Genomic DNA, 16,497 nt, shown 5'->3' with positions numbered 1-16,497 from the left:
GGGCTGCCTGGTCACATTCAAACATCCCATTTCCTCATCACATATGAATTGGGTGGGTCACCTTAAAAAAATATGAATTGAGTGGGGATTTGCAGATGTTCAGAGCGGGGGTGGATTTGGGAAGCTCAGTTGGGCAGGCTTTTTATCTCCTCTCAAACATATGAAGAGAATTTGAGGGCTTTGGTTGGGATGAGATGCTCTTATACAGTAGATGTGCGTAACGGGAATACTCATCCCTTGGAAAGTGCCTTTTGGCTCTCGATCTCATTTGAGCTAGGATGAACAGTAAACCCAAAACCGTTTGAAAAAAGTTTAAAGAATTCTACATTTTCAGAGTATCGATTTTGTTTATTTTATCACGCCTTGTAGAAATGTTATTTCATGCCAAATTTTTGCATGCTTTTAGAACTTTTGACAAGGTTGGTCTGAAAAAATTCAAAAAAAATTAAACATTTTTCAAAGATTTTTCGGTTTTACTGTTCACCCAGGCTCAAATGAGCTCGGGAGCCAAAAGGCCATCATGTTTCCTAAATAAGTATTTTTCTGTGACACCAAGTCAGGACATTATGACCCACTTTGCCGTGCCAGTCTTTGTGATTTCTAAACTCCATGATAATTTTGCACACGCTTACGCAAGATATAATTTCAGATAGGTTTCATTACAGCAAAGAAGAGAACTTGACAACACTGATTCAAGTTTGCAGACCATACGACAAGTTATGCGACACTAAAGGCGCTTATACATGGAACAGAACACGACGAACAACAGTCCTTGTAAATACGACCGGTCGGTAAATAGAATTGAGAATGGTCCTCCATGGCCTTAGGTGCAGCTTTCACCTCTTTAACCTGCTCCTACGGCCTCCTCCAAATACCCACTTGATTTAAATTATAATTAGCGCACTATGCTCAACTCATATATTCTTGGGGTCCGAGCTTTCATTTTGGTAGCCTTGAAGAATTGTGCCGCAGACATTCATGGCACGGGCATCTAATAGACTGTGGTTCCACAGTTTAATCATAAGGAAACGCCAGCTCCTGTTCACCCGGCGAGAAATTGCAAGTCAAATGGCGTTGCAGATGACCACAAGCAGATACTAGTTGATATCGATAGAATTATAGGTCAAAAACTCACCATAGTAGAGGAGGATTCTGTACAAGATGTTTTCCATGAAGCCGGGAGAATGCCTCACAGGCCCAAGGAATATGACCATCAGCTAGCACCCTGAAATTTAGCAATTCAGTACGAGAAATGCACATGGAGGGTTCCATGGGTACCACTAAACCAAAATTTGTACCGCACAGGATGGACGCAACTTGTCAAAACAAAGTTGCCATATCCTCTGCAGGAAAAAATATCATATATGATGGATACGCAGTCAAATCAAACTCAATCAAACATATTTTGTTTAGAAGGCAGCTACACAATAAAAACGGAATGAAAATATTCAATGGAGTACAATGTCAAACGAAGAAGTTAAAAGAAAAGCATTTAAAAATAACCCAATGCCCAACACAGAACAAACAGCCCTCCAACAATCATCAAAATGAGAATGACTGAAGAACAAAGCAAGATGTGCAAGACAAAGACAAAATGGTACCCCTTCGCAACATCCCCAGCTTAACACATCCCAAAACACTTTTTAAAACAATATATGCATAAAAAATGATGAGGACTTGGTACTTGAAGATTTTTCATATCCAAAATTTAACAACTAAAATTATAAAAAGAGATACCCAATTCAGGAAGAACACAAAAATATTCCTGACCTTTGTTTCCGAACAAATGAATTCCACATATGCATAATAAGTTTCTCATCATTCGTGACATCAACAAAATCATCAAGCATCTGCAACACAGAAAGGTAATAACTTAAAACGGGGAATAGTAGAAATAATTTTTTGACAGAGACTGACTTGAGCTCACGTGTAGGCAACAGCATGAACATAATTTTTTTGTTTCTGAACAAAGAGGACGAAAAAATATGATTATATCTAACCCGTCTATCTTCAAAATCTGCGATGTCATCATCAACTTCATCTTCACTATCACGATCCGAGAAAACTTGTTCCAGTGCCATTGGCTACAAGAAACGTAGTAAATGCAATCAAGCTAGATTTCAAATGTAGAAATAAACTGTAGATAATCCAAAGTACAAAGTCAAAATAACAACTACATAGTATATAATACTTAAAATCCAATAAACAAAACATAATTAGGGGTGTGGTAACCAAACGGAGAGCATCTGCACTAAAAGCAAGACAATGAAGACTGGCGTACAGCCAGGTGCAACCATATAGTCTGACACTTAAACCAGACATCACGCTAGCAAGACTGGCAGTCTGGTATTTGCATAAAATAAACACGCAAGCTTTTCCAGATCACCATATTTCATTTCAAGAGAAGCTAATCATTAATGGAGAAGAGTATTGCTCCCTATGTTTCTTTTTACTCCGCATATAAAATTTGTTTGAAGTCAAACTATGCAAAGTTTGACCAAAATTATATGAAAAAATATGAACATCTACAATACTGAAACTATATAGTATGAAAATATATTTCATGATGCATCTGATAATAATAATATTGATTCCATATTGTGAATGTTGATATTTTTTAACATAAAGTTAGTCAAACTTTACAAAGCTTGACTTTGACCAAATTTTATATGCAGACTGAAAAGAAACGGAGGGAGTACTGCACACCAACCTCTGAGGAGAAAGAACATAATATTTTAGACCTCGACTATAAATCAGCATCAAATTCAAATGCTAAGTTAGAGGGTGAACTGATTATTCCCCGTACAAAATAACTAAAGACCAGGCACCCAGAAAACAAAATGTGGATACAAAATCCTAAGGCTATACAAGAATTATGGAACTATCAACTATGCAAACAGGCAACAGAAATAGAACACTAAAGTTTAAAAAACATAGAACAATACAATGAGAGGGTTTTTATTTTCCACACACCTGTGCCCTGTGAGAATGGAAAAACTGACGTTTCTGCAGGAGTTGTCGGCTGCCAGATAGTATACAAAATAAAACAGTTAGTTTAACTTAACTTTTTCAATCTTACAATGCATAATGTGATATCGGTAATGTAAACAGAAGGGCTACTTTCTGGGATCAGCTCGCTCCGCGGATAGTTTCCTTGTTTTCCCAAACTGTAGTACTGTGGGTGGTGAAAGATTGCTATCATGTAATGATTGGGCAGGATCAACAGAAGCACGTGGTGCAGAAATATCTGGAAATTTTAGACAATGGAAATGGGATATGAGCACATGTAAGAAATAAACATTTGCTGCCGTAATCTGTTTCTCAGGAAACAACTTATCATGTTTGTAATATTCAGATATAACAGAAGAAAGTTGCGATAATCTTCACCGAAGGTAAGGATCTAAATGTTTCGGGTGTGTTATATTCAAAACAGCACGCAGAACTTCTCAATGCTGAAATTCCGTGTGCATGAAACCAAAAAGAACTAGCTCATTCTAAATATACCAAAAATCCAAATTCACCGGAAATTTTACTTGTTTGCCCAACTGTATGAATAAGTGAAGAAAAAAATTGGTTGACTCACAAAAAAGGAAAAGGAAATCACAAGATAGGAATGTACCGTCTTCCTCCCTCTGCACAAAGTCACCTTCAGACACTGCCTGGGCATCTTCAGGTGAATCTGAATCCATGATATGTGGATGCACATGGCTTATTTTCTCAGCTGTGGTTCCCAACATTCCCAACCTTCTACGCTTCTTAAACCTTGAGCTGATGCAACACAGTTTAAAAAATCAAACAAAGGACATAGCTGTAGCACCTTGCAAAGTGATGAATAGCTTACGAGTAGGAAAACGTTTGATGTCTTGGATCAACTCCCTCAGCCACAAGCTGGAAATAACTGGGATTATTAGTTCCAAATATTAGAAATAAAATGCTTCAATTTAAGTCAATTATTAATGATTCATTGATTTACTATGCCAAGCACGTAAAACTTATGCAAAGCAGATTCTGCAAGGTATCCTGGACATTCGTCAAAGAACTTTGCAGAAAGATGGGTTGATCATCACCAAGAGGCATAATATGTTCAGCTCACAGCCTTTGCATACAAGAAAGTAGGATGAAAGGCTAAGAACAAAAGTGAGAATTTAATTAGCAGAAAACCAGGGGATATTCTTGTTATGTGGGGAATAAGCTATCGCTTATCAATGGAGCTCCAGCGAAGGTCACACAACTGATACATCACAACTGGTCCCGGTGCTAGAGTCGGACTTACACGACTCAGGCCCAAGTCATATTGATTCAGTCAATCATCCTAGATAGAAGGATTATCTAAATGAATGGTGCTCCATTAAGGGTGCTACAGATAAGATGAGTTGGATACTGCATAAAACCACGAGATGTAAATTGTAATCTACCGAGTCAAGTCAAGCAAAGAGCTAAGGAAAAAATGTCTTTCCTGCTCTCTGCCGCACCCTCTCTCCTCCTATCCTTGCGCAGTTGCGCCTAGTGCTTCGAGCCCAAGACCTAGCCAAACCCACAAACAGTAATCCAAGCACCAACCTCACTCACGAGTTAATACTCTCCTACAAAATTCGTTCCATGAAATCAAGCCATAACATGCTAAATTTAGAACACTCGGTCCAAACAGCTAACTTTGGAAGTTCTACATCTCTGATTTACCTCAGTTCTCCAGACATCAGTCTTCAGGCTAACATTAACAGCCTGGCATTCTTCAGATATCTGTTTGAGCATAATGAACAAATTACGATCAAAGTATGACAACAGGTAAATAAGATTTAGTGATGGAAATTTAGGAGGTTTACCAACCCAGAACTCAAAGTGGAATAGGTCATGTGATGAGTTCAAGTGACACCCCAAACCCTAGTACCACCAGAATCACAACATTAGCGATGTGCCCTGAGAAAGTGGGCACAAAGATTGTTCCCAAAAAAAATAGAAAGGTCGTGCAGAAAGCAAACAAAGTCCAAATTTCACCACAAAGAACAAGAAGACATTGGTTTTACCCTAACTGTATCAGGTGAAATGATCGACCAGCCAATAGCAGCAAAGTGAGATTTGAATCAATACAGCTCAAATGGAACTTTGCATCAAACTTTACCTTGTAGCTTCCACACTTTACCAAGCAGAAGGGGCAGGCAAAATCTTCAGTGACTGGTAAGAAAAGACCAATATAAGAAACAAAAAAGCAAAGAATCATGAGCCAACCAGAAATTATTCGAGTTTTTTACCAACAAATGTCAACAAGTGACGTAAACTGAACATAGGTAATTGCGCGAATCTAGCACTAGATCTTTGCCATGATCAGCATTCAGAACAAAGGACTAAAAAAACACGGCTGGAGCTATACGGCACTCAATCAGCAATACGTACATCAGTACATGCAGTCATGGGCAAACATATACCTTAAACTATGCCACCAAATACAGCACATAGCACTATTTTTATAATTAAATTAAGATACTTTGGTCTCCCATGCTGAACACGTTCGTACAATTTATTCTTCCAATTTCAATGTTACACTATGCTACTGAAACGCTACAGATCATATGAGGGTGTGTTTTCTGTCTTATGCACCAGCATTTTCAGTAACTGCATCTTTTTTAACGGAGCATACCTGACTTTTGAGTTTATGGTAATGACACAGAACTTTGATTTCTTAGAACAAAAAAATGCATAATTCATAATTAGACAAACGGATATGACTGATGTTGTAAAGAGAGAAATTTACAAGACATTTCTTAAGTTATAAAAACATATAAGTACATTAAAACCATTATACTTACCATTACCGAACTTCGCTCACCAGCTTTAGTTCCAGGATCATATGCTAACCTAAAGCGTAACAGCGTAAAGTTCTCCACTAGGTTACTAGCTATGGCACCACAATTAGTGTGATAAAGTAATAAGATTACCACCATCAAACAGAAGTAGCTATTATTCCAATATGTGTACCCTGAAAGGGTCTTAGCAGAATATCTTTTAATAGTTCAATGCTGGTGGATCATTTATTCAGATATCTAATCTAACATATCTAGTTAATTACTCTTCACAGTCGGTATATAAGGAGAAAATGCGGAACACCTAGAAAAAATGTCAAACACATGATACAAACAAGTGTGAGTGGAAGTGTGGAACTCAAAAAACACATGAACCAAAATGTTTGTGTAAGGGATAACCTTCAGTCTTTTGCATAGTATTGTTGTAGTACTTGAAGTTGAAAAGCACATTACCAGCTCTCAACCTGTGGAAAACAAAAAATTATATCTGCTCAATTGGTTATATTGAGACGCAAATGCATTTGTAGAGATGAAAGTACAAGCAAAGGGTCACACTAAGACCTGGCCAGACAACAGGTCGGCCGCTTCGGTTAGGCTAAGGTCACACAAGAGCACAACAAACCTGGGCAGGTAGCCAAAACCTCAACACTAGGCCCTAACAGAAATTTGATATACTGACTCCATTCCTTTACCTGCCCTTTCAGACATCTAAATCTATATAGAAGGTACCAATACATGTTTGTGGAATCCACACAATTTGAACCATCCATCCAACTTTTTCACCGAATGGTTAACAATTTTAGTTGGACTTTCTCCGATTCGGCTTTAATTGCACGATAATCCTCTTAATAAACCTACATCTTATTTATGTTCCTCCGACCTTAATTGCAAGTGAAATCCTAATCCCTCCTCTGATTTCTCTTGTGTGCACTCACTCACTCTGCGTCCTCTTCTCTCTACAATGCTTCATGGGCAAGGTGACATATTTCCCCCCTCTTCTCCCATCACACACATGCCCACTTCCCTCTCGATATCTGCCACCTCTGCGGCTCACCTGCCAATCGCCCCCCACTGCGCCATCTACTGTGTGGCGCTGAGAACTTCTTTGTATTTGCAATATAGTCATTTCATTTTGCCTTATGTCCCTATTGACCAATGCCATCATTTTCTTCAACTATATTTCAGGAAAACCATTAAAAGTAATATAATGATCTGAAAGTATTTTATATGGCATATCAGAACTATTGTTTGAACATGACAAATCAGTATATATTGTGTATATTAGCAGTCAATTTAGAAGATAGACTCCATGCATTCTAAAACAACACCTAACAATGAACAGGTCCATCTTAGCCTGCTCAACTGTCACACACGTCCAGTTTTCACCCTCAACTATGAAACAGAACATTTAACAGCCTGTCCATGTTGGTTTTGCCACATTTGATACATGCCATCCACACACACATAAAATGTTCTCAGCAGGCAGCAAGCTCAGCTGCGCTGACAGCAAAATGGTGGCAGCCTACTAAACCCTGTCAAAAACTAAAAATAGATATCTTCGAGCTAAGCTTTCCAAGCAAGCGAATGCAGTTACTCACAACTCCTTTACAATAAATAGAGCTATAGATATGCATATACATGTAGTAGTGTTACCTTATGATATGTGGTAATGATGAAGGTGGGACACCACTGTATGAGTAACTACTATATGGAGATTCAGACATGTCTCTTGCACCAGCCTCTTGAGCAGATATTCCTACTTGGAGTTGATATGAACCCTGCAACAATAATACAAATCTCAGAGAAGCTACGGAAGAAAATAACAGAACATACTGCAGTAAGCCACTGCCATCAAATATAAAAACTACTTACCCACTTAAATGCAGAAACAATTGTTAGATAAAAAATAAAGTAACAGGGATAAACTTACCGTAGCATCAACCTTATGAGAGCAAAATGTCAAGCAACTGTCCTGCTCCATAAATTTCGGCTGCATATATAACAAAAGGAAAGGCAAGTAGGTCAACATAGAGTCAAGTACACGCATATTTGGTTCAAGGCTAACTTTGCTTAAGCAATGTGTGGCCTACCGCAAAAGAGTGGCTAACAAAATTAAAGCCACAAGTGTGGCAAAAGATTGTGTCTATGACACAAGGGCCATATAGGTAGTTAAGTGTGTGGCAAAAAACGGGTATGTACCTCAAAAAACTGTGGCTTGCCTATGATTAAGTGTGGCAAGTTGTGCAAAAGATTGTGTCTATGACACATGGGCCATATAGGTAGTTAAGTGTGTGTGGCAAAAAATGAGTACGTACATAAAAAAACTGTGGCTTGCCTATGGTTAAGCGTGGCAAGTTGTGACTGGGAACAAAACAACCCCTAAGGTTGGCAAGTAGTTGCCACTATACTGCATATTCTCTCTCTTGATTAACAATTTTCTATTAAAACCAAAAAAGATAGCGGATCCTGAGAAAGAACTGAATGGAACACATTTGCAGAATCGCTGGAACATCCATAAACTACAATTTCAATCTTTACTGTTATTAATGTTGATCTTATAATATGTTCAGTTACCTTGATGCAAATTGCACTACAAATTTGACGATTTTCCATCTGAACTTCTGGAACGGGATGTGCTAATTAATGGCAAGCACTACAGCCTTCTAGATAACAGAAGATACATGGTGTAGATCGTTAAGATTTTAACATACAGGTTGCTAAGGTAATTTATTTAGTTGAAACATGCTTCAGGTGCTGCAAAAGGATTTTGCTTCATCCATCCTATTGTTAAATACTACAGAAAATTTGCAGTGCATACATTAAGAACGTTAAAGCTTAATACCATGAGCAAGTTGAATTGGCATACCTCTAAGAAACTTGGGCTCATACTAACTGCAGAAGCCAACTCCACTGTATGTCCCAAATTTAAAGTTACACAGTTCTCCAAAGACGAACCAAGTAGATCAATTGGTATTTTACCCCAGAAGCATTTCCCTTCAAGCTCTGACAAAATGCATCACATAGATGATAGTAAATAACTGCACTCAACAACACTACAAATCATAACTGGTTTATAAGATTCAATGTGTTCTTTACACTTTATTTCAGAAGGCACATGTGCTAGCAATACTGGCCAGTAGGGGTGACTGACACTAACTATACCCTAAAAGGAGAAAAAATAATCTAAACTAATGGCGTAGATGGCCTAGTAGCCCCTTGTCAAAAAACGATAATGCAATGTGTTAAGGATACTTTTCATTTGATTCTCCTAACCATAGTAAACTCGGTAAACATAGCCAGATCTTGCTCACCTCCACTTTGTTAAGTAGTTATCCATGGATTAAAGGAATGTTTATTAACTATTTTTTATTTCCAACGACTGTAATACTAATCTTCCATGCAAGAGAAGGTCTGGTAAGTTGCTATTAGCTGTGATATAGGTGGTTGCAAGGGTTGGATTGGTTTGGCCAAGAATATCGGCCGTGAATTAGAACAGCATACTGAGAGATAATCGTAGTTTGATCACTGGTCTTCATTCCCCTCAAGAATTGGGCATTTGAGAATACAATTATATCTTCCACCACATGATAAGCAATAGTAAATGGCTAGTGGTAGCTCGACCTGTGTGGCACACATTTTGTGTGGCTATCTAAATGTCTTACTTGCTAAGTGTTAACATATTGTGTTAAACAACAGTAAGCATGCGCTTATTCTAGCAACTGTTTAGTATTTTTCACAAAATAACCACCACAAACTTACTTTGGAGAGCAGAGCCTTCCACATGGTTCACAGAGCAGTTATGTTCACCAACATTTTCCTCAACTTGCCCTTCCGAAACTAAAAAGGGAACCAAATGTGATGGTGGTGAAGAAATGTAAAACCATAAACATCACATATGAAGCACATCATACCACAGCTGATAAGGATAATGTTAAGGTTGCAAGCTCGGGAGGTAGATAAATTCTTGATGTCTGGAATTGTGAATGTAGCTTTGGTGCGACCTTTACTACCACATTCACTAAAAGACGTAAGCAAACAGGCCCGACTGAATCGATATATCGGAGAATGCTACAAAACATTATGCATTAATGAGATAAGAGATCATTTAGTACAAAATGTTGCATGTGTGGAACTAAAAAATAGGTAGACTTACCCCTTCAAGTGAAATATTAGTAGTAGGTGTAGCTAATAGAACGTAAAGAGGAAAGACATTCTGTTCTGGCAACTCGGTATTTGTACCTCGAGATAGTGATACAGTTATCTGAATCCTACATCCATAGCACAAACACTCGTCAGTATTTGCATGATGGATAGACAATTAAATCCAAAACTGGTTAGTACATAGTTTAACAGACATTACACCTCAAAGAACTTAATCATTTGGGCCTTGTTTGGCCAAGCTACCGTTTCAGCTTCTACTAGAGTTTGTTTGGTTTGGGGCATGGGATGGAGTGTCACAGGTCAGTTCTGCACCTGGCACTGGTTCTTGTGTTTGGTTTGAGAAGAAACTGGAATGGACTGATTCCCCACAAGTGAATATACCCCTCAGATGCCAAACCAACAGACTCCTCCAAATCGGTGGAATCACATGGTTCCTCGTCTATTAGCGATAAAAATAAAAATAAAACGAGCCCGTCTCACCGCCGGTTTCACCGCCATGTCTCTTGCACCCTCGTATCTCACCCCCTCGATCTGTGGAGGAGCACCACTCAGGGCCACAGCGGTGGACCACCGCAGTCATTCTCTGGCGGGAGGAGCACAAGCCGCTGAGAGTCTCGAACGGAGCCTGAGGCCACCATCGCCCTCAGATTCCTACACAGAGTATTGAGGCGGGCCTAGGAGTGGTGCTTGCCATCGCAGGCGACTATCAAAGCTATATTGACAGCGTACCAGAGCGGGACGATGGTGGTGTCCAGCTGTTGGGTGGACAAATTTGTTGAGGGCCATGAGGAAAGCAAGAAGTGGCTCGAGATGAAGGAGATCAACGAGCGCAACCAGTGGAGGAGCTAGCGAATTGTTAAGCCCAGGTACACCGTAAACTAAAGTACTTCACTTTGCTCTACGAAGAGTCATACTTTTTTTGCAAATACCAAGAGCCATACTTGAATAAACATCATGTGTATAATACACGCACTGAAGTTTCATAGATCACAAATGTACCAAATGTGTAATACACAATATAGTACCGCCTCTGTTTCAGAATACCAGGTGTATTAAGTTTCAGTAGAACAAACATTTGACCAAGAATCAACCTATTACTATGTAACATTTGTGCTACAAAAACATAACCACAAAATTGTGCTTCAAAAGATGAGTCTAATGATATCAATTTCAGTCCACAAAATTGTACTTTAAAAGATGGGTCTGATGTAATGCTCATGCTAGGATCATACTGTGGCGTGAGTGTGCGACCACTCCAACATGGCCTATCTGGAAAAATATCCTAACCCCAAGTCCCCAACACAGAGCGCCTCACTCATGTGTGTCGCATGTAGGAAAACCCCTGCCAAGATCCCAGGCATGTCATGTCACCACCAGCATGCCGTTCTTTTGCCTGCCGCACCCCGGTTGGATTGGACTAAAATTGATCCGCTTTGCCAAGTTAAGGGAGGCAGATGCATGATTTGCAAGGTGGCGTGTCTAAGTGTTTCCACTTGCCAAGTTCATCAACTTCCGATGCATTTCTCTTCTACTTTGTATGATCATGTATGTGCTAACTATTGCATAGCCAACCTAGGCAATGGCATTAGGAAGGGAAATTATCAATCCAATTAGTTTCCAAATGACTAAGTAAGCATTAAAAATAATGAAAAAATCATACTATGTTCTTCGAATTATTGGGTGGAGTCAGGTAGGATCTATGGTTTGATACTACTATGTGCAAGGCATTTCCAATTTGATTCCACCCCAACCATAACAACCTTATGTACGTGGTTCCAAGACAGCTAAAGGAATCAGCAAACTACATAATAGTGAAGTCTCTGCAATTCGCAAATAAAAAATAGTGAAGTGTCCGCTATGTAAAAAAGAAAATATGTTTTGAAACAGGACAGTCCTTTCTTTTTCTCGACATATTCGATTTGAATCACAACAATCCTGAGTGTCAGCATGTTCTGCAGTAGAGTCAAAGTGTGTACCTCTTTTTTCGGCTTGCATGTATCTTGTAGTGAAGGCATCTTTGCAGAAAAGCGGGCTGTAAAAGTCAGTGAGAGATCATTGATATCTCAAATCACTTGCACATGATGGTTATGCGTGATAAACACATGTGATTCATGTCAAATGAGGCTGGAAAATTAAGATGAAACTTACATTCCTAATGGCTCGCCGTTGAATGATATTGTATAGCTCAACCGGCTTGCAGTACAACGCGAAACTTTCTTCAGCAGCAAGCTGCTCATCTGGAGATAATCGAGCTCTCAACTGTTGCTGTCGCATCTGGTCTGCAGACTGAGGGTAACTAAATTCACACCCAGTGTCCCTGCATGTATGCAGCACCAACATCAAAAGAAGAAGATACATTCATCTCATCTCACTATTAAGCTCAAGAAAACCATCTACCATATATACATGCGTCCATATCTGCAAAGCAGCTGAACAGTTACAGAACAACTAAGCTACTTTTCAGAATCTGGATATAACCAAGGTGGCAAGGTGGGCCATACATATTTCCAGTGATCAACTCTTAGAAATAAAAATGGCCATTACTAGTTTCCAGGTGCAACCAGACGACATAAGTTACCAAGCAGGGATGAGTCAATAGACAATAGCCATTTATTAATTTCCAAATGCAACCAATTTAAGCTCCGAGTGACTCACACATTAATTCTTGGAAGTAGCCACTTACAGTGAAAAGAACTTCACTATCCCACAAAGCATCCGACACACAAATAGACCACAGTGCAGTATCCAACTGCGATTCTAACATTGTACCTAATTTTTTTTTCTCCTGGGTTGCCCACACAGACATGACCATGCAAATTCTACACAACTCAAGTAGCATATAGCACAAGTATAGCATAAGCACAGCAACAATAAAATAGGTTAGGTAGGGAGGCGTACGCTGCGTCCCGGGCAGGTAAAGGTAGGCCAGGCATCTCCTCGCCGCCGCCGAGCGCCTCAGGGTCGCGGACGGGCGGATTTAACAAGGGGCATCAACCGGCGGGGACTGGTCTAGATGGTGCGCCGGCACACCAGAAAATTGTGGAGGCCAAAATTAGTTAGGGTTAGATTTGAGTGATAATAATCACTGGATGACAGAAATCGCGGTCATACCTCAAAGACCGATGTCGAAGCTCGCGGACGGGTGGAGAGAGCAGGGATAGCGATGGCGGCGGCGTCGAGGCGCGTGAGTGGCGGCGTCGAGGCGCGTGAGTGGCGGCGACGTTCCGGCCGTGAGGCGGCGACGACGGCGAGGCGGCGGAGAGAGATTTAGAACCGCATTGGGCCAGAAGGGAGCACGAGACGAAGAACTTAGTTTTTCCTTTTCTCTTTTTATTTATTATTGATTGATAAAAACAGTAAGACTCTACTAGCACCTCGATTAGAGACTTTGAGCCGTCCGATCATGATCGTGAACCCATCAGAAGCATCTTTTCGCAAGGCGTTTTTTCCTTGTCTACGTTACTCCGCGTTAGGGTTAGCTGGTTGGCCCAACTTACCTACGAGACTCCACGTCGATTAGAGACTTTGAGCCGTACGATCATAATCGTGAACGTACCAGAAGCATCTACTTTTTCACAAACCGTTTATTTTCTTGTTAGCGTCATTTTCGCTTTAGGATTAGCTGGTTGGTCCAATTTATCATGGTTGCTACTTCATGAACCGATCCAAACGGCCTATGTGAACCGGTCCAACACGTCGTGGGCTTCACACCACATAACTGCGAGGTGACTCGGCCTTGTGACAGCTTCTAAGGTTCTTTCGGTTCGAGGAGTGCCCACGGCAATATTTCCGCACGGAACCGCTTCATCGGCTAGCGGCGCCCGTATCAATATCAATAATGATGGGGCTTCTAGTTCATGCATTTACTTCCTCCTTCTACCGCCATTAATGCAAGATGGTAGTAGGTGTGTGAGTGTGTGTTGACTATATCTTTTGATCTCCTTCATCTATTTATATAGTATTTTGGTCATCTCATAATCGTTTTGCATTTTCCCCTCGTATCAGTCCGCAATGCATTATCTTCCATCTGTCGTCACTTGAAGTGGAGATGTGGTAGCAGCTATAAGCGGCAAGATCCATACACGTGGGTGACATTCTCACGAAGGTGTCGTTGCACCGCCCGCTCCATATTTCATCACTAGTAGAGAAGCATTAAGGGTCGAGGCCAACATGGCATACATCGATGAAGGGGGTGCACCTATGACGACTTGAAGGATAAACATAAGAGTTTTCATTGTGCATATTCCTATCTCGTGAGGTTCTTCTTTCTTTCGTCAGCACTGCCCCATGAAACACTTTGCTTCCAATAGTCTTCTTCCGATCATGCTTTGCTTCTTCTAGCTGGCATGGTGTTCTAATTATTTATATTATGTCTACAAACTTTTGTTGGAAATATGAGCAATTTACCATATGATTTTATTAAAAGAAAAGCTAGGATAAACATAACCATCATAATAAAGACGGAAGAAGGCATGCAATATAGAGATGAGATGACAAAAGACATGTGCACGTATGATCTAGAAAAGAACATATGTGTAACCGTTCTATATAGACAAGGTATCATATGGAGTGATGAGCAGAAACGGAACATATCTAGAAGCGAGACTATAGCAAAAAGTTGCGGTAGGAACTGAAAGAAGAAGAACATGAGTACGTACTGAGTTGCAGCAGCAGTAGGACGAAACTACAGCGTCCGCTTTCAATATCCACTAGCAAAAACGTTCAGCCTTTCGTATACCAGTCGTGCGTGGCAAAAATTCAGTTCGGCTCGGCTCATTCCCGCGGCGCGGCGCGTCGTGACGAGGCGAGGCGGGCGGCGGAGGAGGAGCGCGCGTGTATGTCTCTCTTGTTCTCAAGCTCATACATGTGTGGAAACATCCTCCCTTATAAGAAGGTTCAACTCCCACTAAACTAGCAATGTGGGACTAAACATTTCCACCTCTTGCCTTGCACAAATGGGTTGCGTGGGCCTCTAGGATTTATTAGGAATTTTCTGAAATCATATATATTGGGTTGGCCCGTATTTGGACAAAATTCCAGCAATCCCCCACCAGATCCCAGAGGCACACAAAATTTGTCTTTGGTTCCAAAACACTGTTTTATATACCGATACTGCAGTGGAGACTGTTAAGTTGAACTTTCACCTAGAACTCTATGCTACACTAGTAAGCAACTTGAACAATGGACTAGGCCTTGAACTGCAAGTTTTCTGCGAATCTAGCTTCACACAGAGCTTTGATCGATACTAGGCTACCGTGGGACTTCCCCGCGGGTGGAGCTTATGCGTCATACTCCGAGACCTTTCATGAGTTTACTAGAGAGCACCCTACTCTCATAGATTGCGACGTTAACAATCAGACTCATATAGGTATGTTCTTCAAAAGATGTTCTGCAGGATAACATCTCCGCTTTAATAAGCCACTTAGAACATATTAAGATGTATATCAACCTGCCATGCAGTTTAGGAAAGTATTGCATCTTCATGGAGTGGTATTATTAATGATAAGGATACTTTCCTCTGAGTTGACCGACAGCTTGTCTTCCACATCTAATTCACGGGATCTCCGATCACAAAGAATAGGTTACCACTGTGAACAACTCAAATTGTGGGTCTCATACCCCTCTCCCTCGATGCATTTTCTATCACATTACGTGATAGACCCTTAGTAAAAGGATCTCCCAGATTTTTAGATGTTTGGATATAATACAATGCAATAACTCCGGAGTTTCTCATTTTCCTGACAGATTTTAACCTTCTCTGAATGTGTCTTTATGACTTCATGTTATCCTTTGAGCTGCTCACTTTCGTGATCATAGTTTGATTGTCGCAGTTCATAAGGATACCCGGTACAAGTTTCTTGACAATCGGCAAGTCACTCAAGAGCCGGCGAAGCCAATCTGCTTCGACCGTAGCTGTATCTAGTGTTGTGAGTTCTGCTTCCATTGTTGACCTTGTTAAGATCGTTTGCTTGCAAGACTTCCAAGAAACAGCGCCACCTCCATGAGTGAATACATATTCGCTCGTGGCCTTTATCTCATCAGCATCAGAGATCCAGTTTGAATCACCATACCCTTCAAGCACATTTGGGTGTCCAGTATAGTGAATTCCATAATTTGCAGTGCATTTCAAATAACGCAAAACTCTCTCTAGAGCTTTCCAATGCACATCTCCTGGTTTTGAGACAAACCGACTCAGTTTGCTAACAGCAAAAGAGATGTCAGGTCTTGTAGCACTGGCTAAGTACATAAGCGAGCCAATAATCTGAGAATATTTCAATTGGTCTCTAGCAATTCTTCGATTCTTTCGAAGCAGCACGCTCGCATCATATGGTGTGGGAGAGGACTTGCAGTCACTATACCCAAAGCGACTCAAGATCTTTTCCACATAGTGAGATCGAAGAAACGTAATCCCACCATCTTCGTCTCTCAACAACTTGATGTTCAGAATGACATCAGCCACTCCTAAATCCTTCATCTCAAAATAGTGAGATAGGAAATCCTTGACCTCTTTAATAACATTTAGATTTGTTCCGAAAAT

At 40.4% G+C, this 16,497-nt stretch overlaps 1 protein-coding gene across 2 annotated transcripts; it reads right to left on the bottom strand.

The window, feature by feature from the left end:
- Positions 1-640: 640 nt before the first annotated feature.
- On the bottom strand, positions 641-13,274 carry LOC123452872 (polycomb group protein EMF2B-like). 2 transcript variants are annotated; one of them, XM_045129599.1, is made up of 22 exons: positions 13,071-13,274; positions 12,858-12,963; positions 12,108-12,276; positions 11,936-11,991; positions 9,952-10,066; positions 9,710-9,866; positions 9,558-9,635; positions 8,665-8,801; positions 7,729-7,788; positions 7,452-7,576; positions 6,198-6,262; positions 5,120-5,172; positions 4,828-4,881; positions 4,681-4,740; positions 3,842-3,888; positions 3,620-3,768; positions 3,121-3,247; positions 2,974-3,022; positions 2,001-2,084; positions 1,771-1,850; positions 1,136-1,225; positions 641-1,038 (listed from the first exon to the last, which is right to left on the bottom strand). In XM_045129599.1, exons 2-22 carry the CDS (start codon positions 12,890-12,892, stop codon positions 915-917), a joined length of 1,914 nt encoding a protein of 637 aa, XP_044985534.1. In that variant the 5' UTR covers positions 12,893-12,963; positions 13,071-13,274; the 3' UTR covers positions 641-914. The 2 variants fall into 2 exon arrangements, with proteins under 2 accessions (XP_044985534.1, XP_044985533.1); XM_045129598.1 differs by having other exon boundaries at positions 12,858-12,968; positions 13,071-13,256.
- Between the last annotated feature and the right edge of the window lie 3,223 nt (positions 13,275-16,497).

Source organism: Hordeum vulgare, chromosome 5H (assembly GCF_904849725.1).
Source record: "Hordeum vulgare subsp. vulgare chromosome 5H, MorexV3_pseudomolecules_assembly, whole genome shotgun sequence".
Classification (NCBI taxonomy): Eukaryota; Viridiplantae; Streptophyta; class Magnoliopsida; order Poales; family Poaceae; genus Hordeum; species Hordeum vulgare.
This window is presented reverse-complemented; position numbering and strand designations above follow the sequence as displayed.